The 20319-nt window shown below is 45.0% G+C and overlaps 1 protein-coding gene across 1 annotated transcript; it reads left to right on the top strand.

Annotated features, from left to right (window-relative positions):
• Nucleotides 1–4153: 4153 nt before the first annotated feature.
• cnpy3 (canopy FGF signaling regulator 3) lies at nucleotides 4154–9293 on the top strand. Its single transcript, XM_042328088.1, has 6 exons — nucleotides 4154–4394; nucleotides 5369–5498; nucleotides 6592–6688; nucleotides 7548–7670; nucleotides 7870–7987; nucleotides 8730–9293. The coding sequence occupies exons 1-6, from the start codon at nucleotides 4286–4288 to the stop codon at nucleotides 9047–9049; spliced, it is 897 nt and encodes a 298-aa protein (XP_042184022.1). The 5' UTR covers nucleotides 4154–4285; the 3' UTR covers nucleotides 9050–9293.
• The last annotated feature ends 11026 nt before the right edge of the window (nucleotides 9294–20319 follow it).

Below are 20319 nucleotides of genomic sequence, written 5' to 3' on the forward strand. Positions count from 1 at the left end.
CTGTTCCATCGATGTGGATGGGGGTGTTCCCTCTGCTGTTTCCTGAAGTCCACAATCATCTCCTTAGTTTTGTTGACGTTGAGTGTGAGGTTATTTTCCTGACACCACACTCCGAGGGCCCTCACCTCCTCCCTGTAGGCCGTCTGGTGTCGTTGTTGGTAATCAAGCCTACCACTGTTGTGTCGTCCGCAAACTTGATGATTGAGTTGGAGGCGTGCATGGCCACGCAGTCGTGGGTGAACAGGGAGTACAGGAGAGGGCTCAGAACGCACCCTTGTGGGGCCCCAGTGTTGAGGATCAGCGGGGAGGAGATGTTGTTGCCTACCCTCACCACCTGGGGGCGGCCCGTCAGGAAGTCCAGTACCCAGTTGCACAGGGCGGGGTCGAGACCCAGGGTCTCGAGCTTGATGACGAGCTTGGAGGGTACTATGGTGTTGAATGCCGAGCTGTAGTCGATGAACAGCATTCTCACATAGGTATTCCTCTTGTCCAGATGGGTTAGGGCAGTGTGCAGTGTGGTTGAGATTGCATCGTCTGTGGACCTATTTGGGCGGTAAGCAAATTGGAGTGGGTCAAGGGTGTCAGGTAGGGTGGAGGTGATATGGTCCTTGACTAGTCTCTCAAAGCACTTCATGATGACGGATGTGAGTGATACGGGGCGGTAGTCGTTTAGCTCAGTTAACCCTCAGTTAACCCTAACCCTTTATTTAACCAGGTATTTATATATATATATAACCCTAACCCTTTATTTAACCAGGTATTTATATATATATATAACCCTAACCCTTTATTTAACCAGGTATTTATATATATATATAACCCTAACCCTTTATTTAACCAGGTATTTATATATATATATAACCCTAACCCTTTATTTAACCAGGTAGGCCAGTTGAGAACAAGTTCTCATTTACAACTGCGACCTGGCCAAGATAAAGCAAAGCAGTGCGACACAAACAACAGCACAGAGTTACACATGGAATAAACAAGCGTACAGTCAATAACACAATAGAAAAAGTCTATATGCAGTGTGTGTGCAATTGACGTAGGATAAGGGAGGTAAGGCAATAAATAGGCCAATAGAAAAAGAATGGCAGAAGAATTGCAGAAGATTCATGTGCAAGTAGGGATACTGGGGTGCAAAGGAGTTAAATCAATGACATTAATAACCGTATGGGGATGTTCTGCATTCAGACCAGTCTTCCTGATTGCTCTACATTATAACGGTGGTGCAGTAAAGTCCATACCTATTAACCACATGCCATTAAATGTCACAGATGAATGAATGAACGCATTGGGTGGATGGAGAGGAGGACGAATGAGTGATGAGAAAATAGATGTAACGATGGCGGCATGGATAGAACGGAGCTTTAAAGTAGCCTTCAGAGTATTAGCCACCTCGTTCTCCAATACTATATTACCTGTTAGAGGAATATTGAAATAGGTTACCTGACTTTTTATCGGTAGTTTGGGGCGACTTACAAATAACCTATAGGAGGCTGTCGGGAAGAATCTCCGGTCTCTCCGGGAAGACTCTCCGGTCTACCGTCTTCACTGTCCTTCCCAACAGCAACTTCAATTGTAAAAAATAAGACAATGGTGCCCTCTGTCGGTTTTCTAGTGATTCTCCCGCTGTTATTTGCCGACGGTAAACTGATCCTAGATCTGTGGGTACGGGTACAACCCCTCTCGCCTCCTTCACTGATTGGAGGAACGGTGACACTTCTCGGCCTCTGATTGGTCAAGAACGGCCCAGCTGTGGTTTATAGCGCTGCACAAGGTGGAAGTGGAACCACTCAGGAAACGTAAAGCCTCAGACCTCTGTTCCACCAGCAAGAATAAGCAAGACCTAAACAAGAATAAGGCCGTGACCTTGGCAATATCCCTTCAAAATAAAAGTCCCACAATGAAGATGGTAGAAAATATAAAAATTTGGAAATGCATAACATTTTATGAGAAAATAACCTAAAATTATGTTGAACAATATGACAAAAATATGACAAAGTGCCTTTATAGCACAAATAATATTATAACATTGACATTACTGTTATCAGCATTAAAAGTAATGATTACTAGTAACGATTACAAGTTGTCATGGTAACAACAGTAACAAAATAACAAAATGATATTTATAATGCCTGTATAAATAATAATTGTAATAATACATTATAATAGTAATTATTTATTATAATCAACTTTAGAAAATACTATTTAAAAAATACCATTGTTAATTAGCCCATTGGTATTGTTTGATGTTCAGTACATTTTTCATATGGGACATACATATTTCTCTGTACACTCTGTACACAATTGTCTGTACGTTGTGTCTCAGTAAAGGGGTGGGGGGGGTTCATTCTACTCAGGAGCACTTCTAGTTCCCAAATCCACAGTTTTACACCCTGAGGAACATCGCTGCTCCTTCTCCATTCTCTTAAAGAAATTAAATGCATACCTTTTTTCATTTTGGACGTATTTCACCGTATAGAATTATCTGTACGAAAAAAAGCTGACTTTGAACCCCCCAAAAAAAAAATAGGTCATAGGAAGTGTTGGTGGGCTTTTAATGTGTACAAATCGGACAGGGTCAGATAAATGCAGCCCTGGTCCCCATCTTAAAATATACGGTATGTACAGCACCAGTCAAACGTTTTGACACACCTTCTCATTCCAGGGTTTTCTTTATTTTCTACTATTTTCTACATTGTAGAATAATAGTGAAAACATCAAAACTATGAAATAACACATATGGAATCAAGTAGTAGTATATTTGAGATTCTTCAAAGTAGCCACACTTTGCCTTGATGACAGCTTTACACACTCTTGGCAATTCTCTCCCCCCTCACCTCCTCTTCTCTCCCCTACTCTCTCCTTGTCGACCTCATGTTGTCGAGCAGCTTGGTAAAACATCAAGGGGAGATGGGTGGTTAGCTTGTGAATGGCGGTTGTCTCACCGTCGCGAGATGCGTTAATTTCAGGTGAGTTGTAAATCCACGGATTTATATAAACACCCGATGACTGAGAGGGCGGGCGGGGGGGGACTGTTGAAGCCACCGTGCCTCCATCTTGGTACTCCTCCGCCATTGTATAAAATTATTTGGAAGCAATATAAATGCATTCATGAATGTCTACACTCGTTTTAGCCACATTTCTTCTATCATGCGAAGTAACCTTTTCCAAGCCGAACCTTCATATCATAACCGCTAACCGCTACATCATTGTCACCATATATTAGTTAACGTCTTAGTCAACATAGCTACTAGAACTAATATGTGAGTAGACCCACTACAATCGTGCAGTACAGTGTTCTGCAGCAAGCAGTTTAGTAGTTTCACTTGGTGGGGCCCGGTGGCAATAAATTAATGAAAACAAAATCTTACCTTGACTTTGGAAGAGTTCCAGTGTTGGATAGCCATAGCCAGCTAGCTAACATAGCTAACCTCTCTGTTTAAATTGGGTGTTTGAGTAGGCTAAACTAGCTAGCTGCATTCGCTAGCTAAGTGAAAGTGGGGCAAAAAATAATAAAATACAGTTAGCTCTCTCACTCTTGCTTCTCCTACATTTTTAAATAAATACATTTGTTCAAAACAGTTCAACTATTTGTCTTTCTCTCTCTTTGAGTCAACTACTCACCACATGTTATGCACTGCAGTGCTAGCTAGCTGTAGCTTATCCTTTCAGTACTAGATTAACTTCTCTGATCCTTTGATTGGGTGGACAACATGTCAGTTCATGCTGCAAGAGCTCTGATAGGTTGGAGGACGTCCTCCGGAAGTTGTCATAATTACTGTGTAAGTCTATGGAAGGAGGTGAGGACCATGAGCCTCCTAGGTTTTGTATTGAAGTCAATGTACTAATGGACCGACTCTGCAATAAACGATAGGTGTACATACATATGTGGCAAATGTGAAATGGCTAGCTAGTTAGCGGTGGTGCGCGCTAATAGCATTACAATGACTATTTAAAAATATGATTTAAAAAAAAAAATCTAATAATATCTCATAGAAATACTTTAAATTATTCTTTGTATGATAACTATTATAAAATATATTGATAATTGTGCACATTTTCCATCATTTTCAGCTTAATAATTCATTTACAAAGTATACAGAACAGGACTCTTATTCTGAAGGATTCCAAAAGTCCGTGACCCAGAAGTACTTAGTTATTCTTGCCTTCTTCACAGCAGTAAGCCGTAGGTCGAGAACGAGATGTAAATAAGCGAATCTGACGGTCTAGATAACAGTAGACCTCTTTATTTACTAGAAAACAACAACATTTAGTGAGAATGGTTTTGTTGACTTGTCTAACGGTGTTTTTGCTGAGCGCCTTGGTCGAGGGAGCACAGAAGAAAGAGGGAGATGACGAGTGGGTTCATCTGCCTAATAAATGTGAAGGTAGGAAGAGCAAAAACAACGCTATTCATTCACCCCCATTTGGAAACCCAAAATAGAAACCTTGTATTTTATTGTCTAAAACTAGTTGTATTATATTAGAAATGTAGGCATACAATAGCCTGATAGCCTTTTCCCGAGAAGGACAGAAACAACGCTATTCATTCCTTCCATTTGTGAACTATTTTTAAACGAGCTATGAGCTTATTTAATTCATTTTAATTCATTCGATTAACCAGAACGAGTCGTCATTTGTTACCCATCAAAAGCTGATTGTAGTAGCCGTTGAGTCTTTGCCCGTTATAACGTAGCAGTGTGATGCAGAAGTGAAACCTTACTGTTTACTACTTCCTCTTTTTAGACACCTGATACTACAGTAAATAGAACCATTTATATTTCCTCTCTCTTTCAATTTAATTCAAGGGGCTTTATTGGCATGGGAAACCTATGTTAACATTGCCAAAGCAAGTGAAGTAGATAATATACAAAAGTGAAATAAACCATTAAAAAAAAAATGAACAGTAGAAATGACACTCACAAAAGTTCCAAAGGAATAGAGACATTTCAAATGTCATTAAGTCTATATTCTCTGTCTCTCTGTCCATCTGTCTCTCTCTCTCTCTCCTCTCTCTGTCTCTCTCCTCTCTCTCTCTTTCTCTCTCTTCCTCTTTCTCTCTCTCTCTCTGTCTCTCTCTCTGTATCTCTGTCCATCTGTCTCTCTCCTCTCTCTCTCTCTTCCTCTCTTCCTCTCTCTCTCTTTCTCTCTCTTCCTCTCTCTCTGTCCATCTGTCTCTCTCTCTCCTCTCTCTGTCTCTCTCCTCTCTCTCTCTTTCTCTCTCTTCTTCCTCTCTCTCTCTCTCTCTGTCTCTCTCTCTGTATCTCTGTCCATCTGTCTCTCTCTCTCTCTCTCTCTTCCTCTATCTCTCTCTCTCTCTTCTCTCTCTCTCTCTCTCTCTCTCTCTCTCTCTCTCTCTCAGTGTGTAAGTTCGTCAGTATTGAGATGAAGTCTGCCTTCGACGAAACGGGCAAAACCAAGGAAGTGATCGAGAGAAACTACCGTTTCCTTGACGGCAACAAGGGAGCTCCGCCAATCAAATATGTCAAGTCGTAAGTGACGTTTAACATTTACAGATGTCACAGAATGTTCTGTTGCTGAATGTAGTGCTGTGTTCCAAATGGTGCCCTATTCCCTATAGGGTTTCTGTTCAAAAAGTAGTGCACTCTATTTGGAAATAGGATACAATTTATGCAGTGCGTCTGTCGGAGTAGAATGGAGTTGGCCACTTTGTCTTCCCCACATAATGATAAAGGGCAGGGGTCTGGCGAGGTTAACCTGATCCTAGATCTAGGGCCTAACTTCTGCCTACATCCTATATGTTCACAAGCTTTTGAGGCTTTTCACTGTATAAGCGCTTGACTTGAGCGAGCGGTGTCTATTTCCTCTCTGTGCCGTTACTGTGGAGATAACAGGGTTGCTATGGTAGCAGGGGACAGGAACTTGGTCTGGGTCCCTTCCTGTGGGAGGCGGCCTAGGCTTTATAAATAGGAAGTTCTGTCATTATGTCATGACTTGTGAACACTAGGAAAAAAATGGCTAAATTACTAAATTAAACGGAGTATCTTTTTTCTCTCAAACAAGACGGCTTTTATCTCTCTCCCTTCCTCCATCTGTCAATCTTACTCTGTAACTCCAACTCTCTTTCTCCCTCACTCTTTTTCTTTGCCTCCTCCTTTCCTTTATCTCTCTCTCTGCCTCTGACTCTGCCTCTCTCTGCCTCTCTCTCTCTCTCTGCGCCTCTCTCTCTCTCTGCCTCTCTCTCTCTCTCTGCCTCTCTCTGCGCCTCTCTCTGCCTCTCTCTCTCTCTCTCTGCGCTCTCTCTCTCTGCCTTTCTGCCTCTCTCTCTCTCTCTCTCTCTCTGCCTCTCTCTCTCTGCCTCTCTCTCTCTCTCTGCGCCTCTCTCTCTCTTTCTGCTCTCTCTCTCTCTCTGCGCCTCTCTCTCTCTCTCTCTGCCTCTCTCTCTGCCTCTCTCTCTCTCTCTGCCTCTCTCTCTGCCTCTCTCTCTCTCTCTGCTCTCTCTCTCTCTCTCTCTCTGCCTCTCTCTCTCTCTCTCTCTCTCTCTCTCTCTCTCTCTCTCTCTCTCTCTCTCTCTCTCTGTCTCTCTCTCTCTACCCCTCTCTCTCTCTCTCTCTCTCTCTGTAGAGACATCCGTTTCATTGAGGTTGTGGAGAATGTGTGTCAGAGGCTCTCTGGCTACAACCTACACAAGGAGAGAGAGGGCAGCAACCGCTTTGCCAAGGTCAGTGTGTGTCAGAGGTTCTCTGAGTAAAGACAAGGATCAATAGTTGTTAACACAGATCATCCCACTCTTTCTGCCTCCCTCTTCTCTCTCTCTCCCCCTCTCTCTCCCCCTCCATCTCTCCCCCTCCATCTCCATCTCCCCCTCCATCTCCATCTCTCCATCTCCATCTCTCTCCCCTCCATCTCCATCTCTCCATCTCCATCTCTCCCCCTCCATCTCCATCTCTCCCCCAAGGTCTCTCTCTCAGAGGTTCTCTCTAAAGACTCTCTCTCCCCTAACCTTCTCTCCCCCTTTCTCTCTTCTCTCCCTCTCCCCTCTCTCTCCCTCTCCTCCCCCTACATCTCCATCTCTCTCCCATCTCTGTCTCCATCTCTCTCTCCTCTCCTCTCCCCCTCCGTCTCCCTCTCTCCCCCTCTCTCCCCCTCCATCTCTCCCTCTCTCCCCCTCTCTCTCCCCCTCTCTCCCCCTCCATCTCCCTCTCTCCCCCTCTGTCTCCATCTCTCTCCCTCTCTCCCCCTCCATCTCCATCTCTCTCTCTCTCTCCCCCTCCTCTCCCCCTCCATCTCCATCTCTCTCTCTCTCTCCCTCTCTCCCCCTCTCTCCCCCTCCATCTCCATCTCTCCCCCTCTCTCCCCTCTCTCCCCCTCTCTCCCCTCTCTCTCCCTCTCTCCCCCTGTCTCCATCTCTCTCTCCCTCTCTCCCTCCATCTCCATCTCTCCCCCCTGTCTCCATCTCTCTCCCTCTCTCCCCCTCCATCTCCATCTCTCTCCCCTCTCTCCCTCTCTCCCCTCCATCTCCATCTCTCTCCCCCTCTGTCTCCATCTCTCTCCCCCTCTGTCTCCATCTCTCTCCTCAGGGTATGTCAGAGACCTTCTCTACCCTCCATGGGCTGGTCCATAAAGGGGTCAAGGTCGTCATGGATATCCCCTATGAACTTTGGAACGAAACCTCTGCAGAGGTCGCTGACCTCAAGAAACAGGTGAGGATCAATTGACCAATTAAAACTAATCAATTTATTAGAAACGCTATTCCCAAACATATCAACTGTCTTCTGTTTCTTTTCAAATGTTGTGTGTGTGTGTGTGTGTGTGTGTGTGTCTCTGTCTCAGTGTGATGTTATGGTAGAGAAGTGTGTGTGTGTGTGTGTGTGTGTGTGTGTGTGTGTGTCTCTGTCTCAGTGTGATGTTATGGTAGAGAAGTACGAGGAGGTTATAGAGGACTGGTACAAAGGTAGTCAGGAGGAAGACCTCACCACGTACCTCTGTGAGAAACACGTTCTGAAGGGACAAGATGCCGGTAATACACACACTCACACAGATAACACACACTCACACAGATAACACACACTCACACAGATAACACACACTCACACAGATAACACACACTCACACAGATAACACACACTCACACTCACAGATAACACACACACACACTCACAGATAACACACACACACTCACAGATAACACAGTCACAGACACACACACACTCACAGATAACACACACACACACACACACACACACTCACACACACTCACACACACAAAACACATGATAACACACACACAGATAACACACACACACACTCACAGATAACACACACACACTCACAGATACACACACACACAGATAACACACACACAGTCACACACACACACACACACACACACACACACACACACTCACAGATAACACACAGTCACAGATAACACACACCTCACAGATAACACACACACACTCACAGATAACTCACACACTCACAGATAACACACACACACTCACAAATAACACACACACACACAGATAACACACACACACACACACACACACTCACAGATAACTCACACACTCACAGATAACACACTCACACACTCACAAATAACACACACACTCACACACACACACACACACTCACAGATAACACACACACACACACATTGTAACTTATTTGATCGTTTTAAATGTCTAAGTTATTAGAATGCTGGTTTAATTACTCTTGTTCTCTGCCTCCCATCCTCTTCCTCTCCCCCTCTTCCTCAGCCTGTCTGAAAGAGGAGTACTCTAAGAAGAAGGGAGATGCGGCAACCATCGCCGAGGACAAGAAGAAGAAGAAGAAGAAGAAGGGAACGAAGAGCAAAGACCTGGGAGGAGGAGGAGGAGGAGGAGGAGGAGGAGGGAGTGAGGGCGGCAGGCAGGAAGGAGAGAAGACGATGAAGAAGAAGAAGAAGGAGAAGGTGAAGAAGAAGAAGAAGAAGGGGAAGGGAAAGGCCGTATCAGCTGAGAAGGAGAGAGATGGGGTCTCGTCGGATGAAGACATTCAGAAAAAGGTGGCTCTGCCTGGGAAGAACACAGAGCTGTGAGACCCTGGAGGAATGGAGCCCTGGGCCAATTCCCCAAATGGCACACTATTCCCTACATAGCACACTACTCCCTTGGTCAAAAGTAGGTCACCTAATAGGGAACAGGGTGCTGTTTTGGGACGCAGTCCTAGAACCAGGGGACTGGGATGACTGATCGGGGCATAAAGGAGACATATGCATCTCTGTCTCTTTCCACTTTCCTTCTAATTTTCCCCCAGTGATTATTTGATTTGGAGTCGTCCCCCAGTGATTATTTGATTTGATTATTTGATTTGGAGTCGCCCCCAGTGATTATTTGATTTGGAGTCGCCCCCAGTGATTATTTGATTTGGAGTCGCCCCCCAGTGATTATTTGATTTGGAGTCGCCCCCAGTGATTATTTGATTTGGAGTCGCCCCCAGTGATTATTTGATTTGGAGTCGCCCCCAGTGATTATTTGATTTGGAGTCCCCCCAGTGATTATTTGATTAGGAGTCCCCCCAGTGATTATTTGTTTGATTTGGAGTCGCCCCCCAGTGATTATTTGATTTGGAGTCGCCCCCAGTGACTATTTGATTTGGAGTCGCCCCCAGTGATTATTTGATTTGGAGTCGCCCCCAGTGATTATTTGATTTGGAGTCCCCCAGTGATTATTTGATTTGGAGTCACCCCAGTGACTATTTGATTTGGAGTCGTCCCCCCCAGTGATGATTTGATTTGGAGTCCCCCCCCGCCCAGAACCCTTTACTCTTGGTAGTTCTGAATGGTTTTATTGACAATACTACTGAATCTATGGTCTCGTGTGTGTGTGTTGTCTGTGTGTGTGTTGTTTTCTGTGTGTGTGTGTGTGTGTGTGTGTGTGTGTGTGTGTGTGTGTGTTGTCTGTGTGTGTGTGTGTTTCTGTGTGTGTGTGTGTGTGTGTGTGTGTGTGTTGTCTGTGTGTGTGTGTGTGTGTGTGTGTGTGTGTGTGTGTGTGTGTTTCTGTGTGTGTGTGTGTGTGTGTGTGTGTGTGTGCTGTTCTCAGACACATTCTTGTTGCTTTTACATGTGTTTTTGCCTCATGCTTTGGTTACACGTGTTCAAAAGATTTTTTTGATACAAATAATAATAATAATATTGTATTCTAATGGGGAGGAACATTACAAGGCCTCTATCGGCAAGCTCTCTACTGACTAGCCTCTACTGACTAGCTCTCTACTGACTAGCTCTCTACTGACTAGCTCTCTACTGACTAGCCTCTACTGACTAGCCTCTACTGACTAGCTCTCTACTGACTGGCCTCTACTGACTAGCTCTCTACTGACTAGCTCTCTACTGACTGGCCTCTACTGACTAGCTCTCTACTGACTGGCCTCTACTGACTAGCTCTCTACTGACTAGCCTCTACTGACTAGCCTCTACTGACTAGCTCTCTACTGACTAGCCTCTACTGACTAGCCTCTACTGACTAGCTCTCTACTGACTAGCTCTCTACTGACTAGCCTCTACTGACTAGCCTCTACTGACTAGCTCTCTACTGACTAGCCTCTACTGACTAGCTCTCTACTGACTAGCCTCTACTGACTAGCTCTCTACTGACTAGCCTCTACTGACTAGCTCTCTACTGACTAGCTCTCTACTGACTGGCCTCTACTGACTAGCTCTCAACTGACTAGCCTCTACTGACTAGCTCTCTACTGACTAGCTCTCTACTGACTAGCCTCTACTGACTAGCCTCTACTGACTAGCTCTCTACTGACTAGCTCTCTACTGACTGGCCTCTACTGACTAGCTCTCTACTGACTAGCTCTCTACTGACTAGCTCTCTACTGACTAGCTCTCTACTGACTAGCTCTCTACTGACTAGCCTCTACTGACTAGCTCTCTACTGACTAGCTCTCTACTGACTAGCCTCTACTGACTAGCCTCTACTGACTAGCTCTCTACTGACTAGCTCTCTACTGACTGGCCTCTACTGACTAGCTCTCTACTGACTAGCTCTCTACTGACTAGCTCTCTACTGACTAGCTCTCTACTGACTGGCCTCTACTGACTAGCTCTCTACTGACTAGCTCTCTACTGACTGGCCTCTACTGACTAGCCTCTACTGACTAGCTCTCTACTGACTAGCTCTCTACTGACTAGCTCTCTACTGACTAGCTCTCTACTGACTAGCTCTCTACTGACTGGCCTCTACTGACTAGCTCTCAACTGACTAGCCTCTACTGACTAGCTCTCTACTGACTAGCTCTCTACTGACTAGCCTCTACTGACTAGCCTCTACTGACTAGCTCTCTACTGACTAGCTCTCTACTGACTAGCCTCTACTGACTAGCCTCTACTGACTAGCTCTCTACTGACTAGCTCTCTACTGACTGGCCTCTACTGACTAGCCTCTACTGACTAGCTCTCTACTGACTGGCCTCTACTGACTAGCTCTCTACTGACTAGCTCTCTACTGACTGGCCTCTACTGACTAGCTCTCTACTGACTAGCTCTCTACTGACTGGCCTCTACTGACTAGCTCTCTACTGACTAGCTCTCTACTGACTAGCTCTCTACTGACTAGCTCTCTACTGACTAGCCTCTACTGACTGGCCTCTACTGACTAGCCTCTACTGACTAGCTCTCTACTGACTGGCCTCTACTGACTAGCTCTCTACTGACTAGCTCTCTACTGACTGGCCTCTACTGACTAGCCTCTACTGACTAGCCTCTACTGACTAGCTCTCTACTGACTAGCTCTCTACTGACTAGCCTCTACTGACTGGCCTCTACTGACTAGCTCTCTACTGACTAGCTCTCTACTGACTAGCTCTCTACTGACTAGCTCTCTACTGACTGGCCTCTACTGACTAGCTCTCTACTGACTAGCTCTCTACTGACTGGCCTCTACTGACTAGCTCTCTACTGACTAGCTCTCTACTGACTAGCTCTCTACTGACTAGTCTCTACTGACTAGCTCTCAACTGACTAGCTCTCTACTGACTGGCCTCTACTGACTAGCTCTCTACTGACTAGCTCTCTACTGACTAGCTCTCTACTGACTAGCCTCTACTGGCTAGCTCTCTACTGACTAGCTCTCTACTGACTGGCCTCTACTGACTAGCTCTCTACTGACTAGCTCTCTACTGACTGGCCTCTACTGACAGCCTCTACTGACTAGCTCTCTACTGACTAGCTCTCTACTGACTAGCTCTCTACTGACTAGCTCTCTACTGACTGGCCTCTACTGACTAGCTCTCTACTGACTAGCTCTCTACTGACTAGCTCTCTACTGACTAGCCTCTACTGACTAGCTCTCTACTGACTAGCTCTCTACTGACTGGCCTCTACTGACTAGCTCTCTACTGACTAGCTCTCTACTGACTAGCTCTCTACTGACTGGCCTCTACTGACTAGCCTCTACTGACTAGCTCTCTACTGACTAGCTCTCTACTGACTGGCCTCTACTGACTAGCTCTCTACTGACTAGCTCTCTACTGACTAGCCTCTACTGACTAGCTCTCTACTGACTAGCTCTCTACTGACTAGCCTCTACTGACTAGCTCTCTACTGACTGGCCTCTACTGACTAGCTCTCTACTGACTAGCTCTCTACTGACTAGCTCTCTACTGACTAGCCTCTACTGACTAGCTCTCTACTGACTAGCTCTCTACTGACTGGCCTCTACTGACTAGCTCTCTACTGACTAGCCTCTACTGACTAGCTCTCTACTGACTAGCCTCTACTGACTGGCCTCTACTGACTAGCTCTCTACTGACTGGCGTCTACTGACTGGCTCTCAACTGAAAGAAGGAGTTTTACTTTAGGTTAATCATTTTTTACAGACAACCGGTCATGAAGTGAAGCAACAGATTGGTATCTTTTTTTTCTTTTAAATATAAATATACTGTATATCAAAGAAAATTAGCCTTTTTTACGAAAACGGTATATTTATTTTATATTTTAAATGTAGAATAACCCTTATGATTTATTCAAGCCTCGTTGATTTGTCTTTAGTTTGTCTGTTCATTTTTGTTGTAGTAGTCTGCTGGATTTTTTTTTCTTTCTATTTATACTGTACAAAAATATAAACGCAAACATAAAACCATTTTAAAAGACTTTACTGAGTTATAGTTCATACATGGAAATCAGTCAATTGAAATAAATAAATTAGGCTCTAATCAGGGGATTTCACGTGACTGAGCAGGGGCACAGCCATGTCTGGGCCTGGGAGAGCATAGGCCCACCCACTTGGGAGCCAGGCCCACCCACTGTGGAGCCAGGCCCACCCACTGTGGAGCCAGGCCCACCCACTGTGGAGCCAGGCCCAGCCACTTGGGAGCCAGGCCCACCCACTGTGGAGCCAGGCCCAGCCACTTGGGAGCCAGGCCCACCCACTTGGGAGCCAGGCCCACCCACTGTGGGAGCCAGGCCCACCCACTGTGGAGCCAGGCCCACCCACTGTGGAGCCAGGCCCACCCACTTGGGAGCCAGGCCCACCCACTGTGGAGCCAGGCCCAGCCACTTGGGAGCCAGGCCCAGCCACTTGGGAGCCAGGCCCACCCACTTGGGAGCCAGGCCCACCCACTGTGGAGCCAGGCCCACCCACTTGGGAGCCAGGCCCACCCACTTGGGAGCCAGGCCCACCCATTTGGGAGCCAGGCCCACCCACTGTGGAGCCAGGCCCACCCACTGTGGAGCCATGCCCACCCACTGTGGAGCCAGGCCCACCCACTTGGGAGCCAGGCCCACCCACTGAGCCAGGAGCCAGGCCCAGCCACTTGGGAGCCAGGCCCAGCCACTTGGGAGCCAGGCCCACCCACTTGGGAGCCAGGCCCAGCCACTTGGGAGCCAGGCCCACCCACTGTGGAGCCATGCCCACCCACTGTGGAGCCAGGCCCACCCACTTGGGAGCCAGGCCCAGCCACTGTGGAGCCAGGCCCAGCCACTGTGGGAGCCAGGCCCAGCCACTTGGGAGCCAGGCCCAGCCACTGTGGAGCCAGGCCCAGCCACTTGGGAGCCAGGCCCACCCACTTGGGAGCCAGGCCCATCCACTTGGGAGCCAGGCCCACCCACTTGGGAGCCAGGCCCACCCACTTGGGAGCCAGGCCCAGCCAATCAGAATTCGTTTTTCCCCACAAAAGGGCTTTATTACAGACAGAAATACTCCTCAGTTTTATCAACTGTCCAGGTGGCTGGTCTCAGATGATCCCTCAAGTGAAGAAGCCGGATGTGGAGGTCCTGGGCTGGCATGGTTACACGTGGTCTGCGGTTGTGAGGCTGGTTGTACGTACTGCCAAATTCTCTAAAACGACATTGGAGGAGGCTTATAATAGAGAAATGGACGTTAAATTATCTGGCAACAGCTCTGGTGGACATTCCTGGAGTCAGCATCCCAATTGATGGCTCTTTCAAAACTTGAGACATCTGTGACATTGTGTTGTGTGACAAAACATTTTAGAGTGGCCATTTATTGTCCCCCAGCACAAGGTGCACCTATGATCATGCTGTTTAATTAGCTTCTTGATAGGCCACACCTGTCAGGTGGGTGGATTAGGAGAAATGCTCACTGAGAGGGATGTAAACACATTTGTGATGAAAAAAATACACTTTTTGTGCGTATGGAACATTTCTGGAATCTTCTATTTTAGCTAATGGAACATGGGACCAACACTTTACATTTTATATTTAGTTTATATTTTTGTTCAGTATATATACTGCTTACTGTAGGTGTGTGTGTGTGTGTGTGTGTGTGTGTGTGTGTGTGTGTGTGTGTGTGTGTGTGTGTGTGTGTTTTTAAGACCTTGTGTGTAAATGTCAGGATTGTTGCGTGAGGGAAAGATGTTAGCTGTGGGTCTTGGTGAAACAGCAAGGTGTGTCAATAAAATCACTGCTGTTGAAATCCTGTCTTTCAATTACCAGTCAAGTCTCGTTAATAAATGGTTCTAAAAAAATATTTTATAAACTGGGTAGTTCAAGCTCCTGATTGGCTGACAGCTGTGATTTATCAGACCGTATATCACAGGTATGACAAAACATTTATTCTTACTGCTCTAATTACGTTGGTGACCAGTTTATTATATCAATACGGCACCTTGGGGGTTTGTGGTGAATGGCTAATATAAGGGCTGAGACCAGAGGGGGTGTGGTTTATGGCTAATATAAGGGCTGAGGTGAGAGGGGGTGTGGTTTATGGCTAATATAAGGGCTGAGACCAGAAGGGGTGTGGTTTATGGCTAATATAAGGGCTGAGACCAGAGGGGGTGTGGTTTATGGCTAATATAAGGGCTGAGGGGAGAGGGGTGTGGTTTATGGCTAATTTAAGGGCTGAGACCAGAGGGGGGTGTGGTTTATGGCTAATATAAGGGCTGAGACCAGAGGGGTGTGTGGTTTATGGCTAATATAAGGGCTGAGACCAGAGGGGGTGTGGTTTATGGCTAATATAAGGGCTGAGACCAGAGGGGGTGTGGTTTATGGCTAATATAAGGGCTGAGACCAGAGGGGGTGTGGTTTATGGCTAATATAAGGGCTGAGACCAGAGGGGGTGTGGTTTATGGCTAATATAAGGGCTGAGACCAGAGGGGGTGTGGTTTATGGCTAATACAAGGGCTGAGACCAGAGGGGGGGTGTGGTGAATGGCTAATATAAGGGCTGAGACCTGAGGTGAGAGGGGGTGTGGTTTATGGCTAATATAAGGGCTGAGACCAGAGGGGTGTGGTTTATGGCTAATATAAGGGCTGAGGTGAGAGGGGTGTGGGGGTGTGGTGAATGGCTAATATAAGAGCTGAGGTGAGAGGGGTGTGGTTTATGGCTAATATAAGGGCTGAGGTGAGAGGGGGTGTGGTTTATGGCTAATATAAGGGCTGAGACCAGAGGGGGTGTGGTTTATGGCTAATATAAGGGCTGAGGTGAGAGGGGGTGTGGTTTATGGCTAATATAAGGGCGCTGAGGTGAGAGGGGGTGTGGTTTATGGCTAATATAAGGGCTGAGGCCAGAGGGGGTGGGGTGTGGTGTATGGGCCAATATAAGGGCTGAGGCCAGAGGGGGGGTGTGGTGTATGGCCAATATAAGGGCTGAGGTGAGAGGGGGTGTGGTGTATGGCCAATATAAGGGCTGAGGTGAGAGGGGGTGTGGTTTATGGCCAATATAAGGGCTGAGGTGAGAGGGGGTGTGGTGTATGGCTAATATAAGAGCTGAGGCCAGAGGGGTTTGTGGTATATGGCCAATATAGCCATCACTCTGGTTGTAATTTCAATGGTGTCCACAAGAGGGCAGCAGTGTATGTGCAAAGTTTCAGACTGATCCAATGAACCATTCTGTTCAAAATGCTTGGTTGGCAGGTAGCCTAGTGGTTAAAGTGTTGGGCCACTAACCAAAATGTTTATAGATCAAATCCCTGAGCTGACAAGGTAAAAATCTGTCATTCTGCCTCAAACACGGCAGTTAACCCACTGTTCCTATGCTGTCATTGTAAAAAATAATTTGTTCTTAACTGACTTGCCGAGTTAAATAAAAGACTGCCTAATTGGATCAATTAACACATTTCGAAGTTCAAAATTGTGCACTCTCCTCAACCAACAGCATGGTATTATTTCACTGTAATAGCTACTGTAAATTGGACAGTGCAGTTAGATTAACAAGAATTTAATCTTTCTGCCCAAATAAGACATGTCTATGTCCTGGGAATTGTTCTTGTTACTTACAACCTCATGCTAATCACATTAGCCTACGTTAGCTCAACCATCCCATGGGGGGACACTGATCCTGTAGAGGTTAAAACCTCTTTGGGATAGGGTGCGGTATTTTTGCATCCAGATGAAAAGCATGCCCAAAGTAAACTGCCTGCTACTCAGGCCTAGAAGCTAGGATATGCATATAATTGGTAGATTCGGATAGAAAACACTCTAAAGTTTCTAAAACTGTTAAAATAATGTCTGTGAGTATAACAGAACGTATTTGGCAAGCGAAACCCAGAGGACAAACCATCCAGGATTTTTTGTTGTTGAGTTGACTGTGTTTTCTATTGGGTTTCTATGGGGAACTAGATTTATGAGGCACATGCTTGCAGTTCCTATGCCTTCCACTAGATGTCAACAGTCTTTAGAAATTGGTTGATGTTTTACCTTTGAGAAATGAAGAAGTACGGCTATTCAGAATGAGAATCAAGCCAAGTGGACTCTTTTGTTTGATGCGCGCGACCTGGAACTCGCTCCACTTTTAAATTCAAATAAATCAACATTTTGGGGATATAAAAAAGGAGTTTATCGAACAAAAACAACCATTTGTGATGTTTCTGGGACATATGAGTGCCAACAGAAGAAGATCTTCAAAGGTGAGGCATGAATTATATCGTTATTTCTGACTTTTTGTGTCGCGCCTGCTTGGTTGAAATATGATTTTCATGTGTTTGTATGGTGTTGTGCTGTCCTCAGATAATCACATGGTTTGCTTTCGCTGTAAAGCCTTTTTGAAATCTGACACGGTGGCTGGATTAACAAGAAGTTAAGCTTTAATTTGGTGTATTGCACTTGGGATTTGATGAAAGTTAAATATTTCTAATAATTTAATTTGAATTTTGCGCTCTGCAATTTCACCGAATGTTGGCCAGGTGGGACGCTAATAATGCCCCACCTATCCATTGGGATGAGTTGGACCGCAGAGTGAAGGGAAAGCAGCCAACAAGTGCTCAGCAGATGTGGGAACTCCTTCAAGACTTTTAGAAAAGCATTCCAGGTGAAGCTGGTTGAGAGATTGCCAATAGTGTGAATAGGCAAAGGGTGGCTACTTGAAGAATCTCAATTACATTTTGATTTGTTTAATACTTTTTTGGTTACTACATGACCCCATATGTGTTGTTTCATAGTTTTGATGTCTTGACTATTATTATACAATGTAGAAAATAGTAAAAATAAAGCTTCAGCTTCACCTGGAATGCTTTTCTAACAGTCTTGAAGGAGTTCCCACATATGCTGAGCACTTGTTGGCTGCTTTACCTTCACTCTGTGGTCCAACTCATCCCAAAACATCTCAACTGGATTGAGGTTCGGTGATTGTGGAGGCCAGGTCATCTGATGCAGCACTCCATCATGCTCCTTCTTGGTAAAATAGCCCTTACACAGCCTGGAGGTGTGTTGGGTCACTGTCCTTTTGAAAATGAAATGATAGTCCCACTTAGCCAGATGGGATGGCGTATTGCTGTAGGAATTTTTCTGTAAAGATCCGAGACACGATTGTGTCGAGGCACAGATCTGGGAAGGGTACCAAAACATTTCTGTAGCATTGAAGGTTCCCAAGAACAAAGTGGCCTCCAACACTCTTAAATGGAAGAAGTTAGGAACCACCAAGACTTTTCCTAGAGATGGCCGCCCAGCCGTTCTGAGCAATCTGGAAAAGGGCTTTGGTCAGGGAGGTGACCAAGAACCTGATGGTCCCTTTGCCAGAGTTCTTCTGTCGAGGTGGGAGAACCTTCCAGAAGGACAACCATCTCTGCAGCACTCCACCAATCAGGCCTTTGTGGTAGAGTGGCCAGACGGAAGCCACTCCTCAGCAAAAGGCACATGACAGCCCTCTTGGAGTTTGACAAAAGGCCCCTAAGGACTCTCAGACCATGAGAAATAAGATTCTCTGGTCTGATGAAACTGAGATTGAACTCTTTGGCCTAAATGCCAAGTGTCACGTCTGGAGGAACCTGGCACCATCCCTACGGGATGCAGGAGTGGCTTCAGGGCAAGTCTCTGAATGTCCTTGAGTGGCCCAGCCAGACCCGGACTTGAACCTGATCTAACATCTCTAGAGAGACCTGAAAATAGCTGTGCAGCGACGCTCCCCATCCAACCAGACAGGGCTTGAGAGGATCGGCAGAGAAGAAATGGAGAAACTCCCCAAATACAAGTGTGCCAAGCTTGTAACGTCATAACCAAGAAGACTTGAGGCTGTAATCGCTGGTGAAGGTGCTTAAGTACTGAGTGAAGGGTTTGAATACTTATGTAAATGTGATATTTCAGTTTTTATTCATTTATAAATTAGCAACAATGTCTTGCCCTGCTTTTGCGTTGTCATTTGTTATTATTTGTGTCGCACTGCTTTGCTTTATCTTGGCCAGGTCGCAGTTGTAAATGACAACTTGTTCTCAACTGGCCTACCTGGTTAAATAAAGGTGAAATAAAAAAATAATAAAAATGATGGGGCATTGTGTGTAGATTGATAATAAAAAAAAAATCTTAAATTTAGAATAAGGCTGTAACCTAATAAAATGTGGGAAAAGTCATGGGGTCTGAATACTATACCTGGTTAAATAAAGGTGAAATAAAAATGATGGGGCATTGTGTGTAGATTGATAATAAATAAATAAAAATCTTAAATTTAGAATAAGGCTGTAACCTAATAAAAGGTGGGGAAAGTCATGGGGTCTGAATACTATACCTGGTTAAATAAAGGTGAAATAAAAATGATGGGGCATTGTGTGTAGATTGATAATAAATAAATAAACATCTTAAATTTAGAATAAGGCTGTAACCTAATAAAAGGTGGGGAAAGTCAAGGGGTCTGAATACTTTCCGAATTAATCTGTAAATCAGAAATACATTATTTAATCATTTGACATTTGAGTTTCTCAAAAAATGCTACTTCCTCTTTTTTCCTCAGAGTGAGGTGGATATTTAGCGTTTTGCAACAAAACCTGATTATTTGTCTCTGAAATTAAACCCATGTAGTGATAGATTATAACACATATAATTTAACAACTAGAACAAAAACACACCAATCATACGTTTTTTAAATTAAACAATAGCTAATTTACCAAAATGTATAGCGTTTTGGAATGAAACTCATATAAATATATAAATATACATTCACCCACCTGTGGTGCTGTGCACCTTGCATATGACTTTTCCCATAGCTGTTTAAGTTCTTAACTGACTTGCCTAGTTTAAATAAACTAAATAAAGATTCAATAAATAAATAAATGATAAACTTGGTAAATTATTCTGTGAATGTGGTGTTGATGTAGCACTAGGGTTCCCTCATCTGGCGAAGAATAGTTCCTACAAGTTCCTCCAATCAACTCCTCTGTCTTCAGTGGGTCTATGACGTTGTTCGGATGAGATAGTCGAATGCGCAAATCCTTGAGCGTCAGTGGAGCCGCTTGGAGAGAAAGTTCAAGCAACTACTCTGTTTTTTTTTGTTAAAAAAAATGTTTTATTCATAATACAAAATCAACTTACATTGCTACATCAAACATGTCTAACAAAACAAAACACAGGTATTAACAAGAAAATACTCAAACGTTCAAAAAATATCAATAAAATAATACAAAAAATAAACAATTT

This window comes from Oncorhynchus tshawytscha, linkage group LG10, assembly GCF_018296145.1.
Source record: "Oncorhynchus tshawytscha isolate Ot180627B linkage group LG10, Otsh_v2.0, whole genome shotgun sequence".
NCBI lineage: Eukaryota > Metazoa > Chordata > Actinopteri > Salmoniformes > Salmonidae > Oncorhynchus > Oncorhynchus tshawytscha.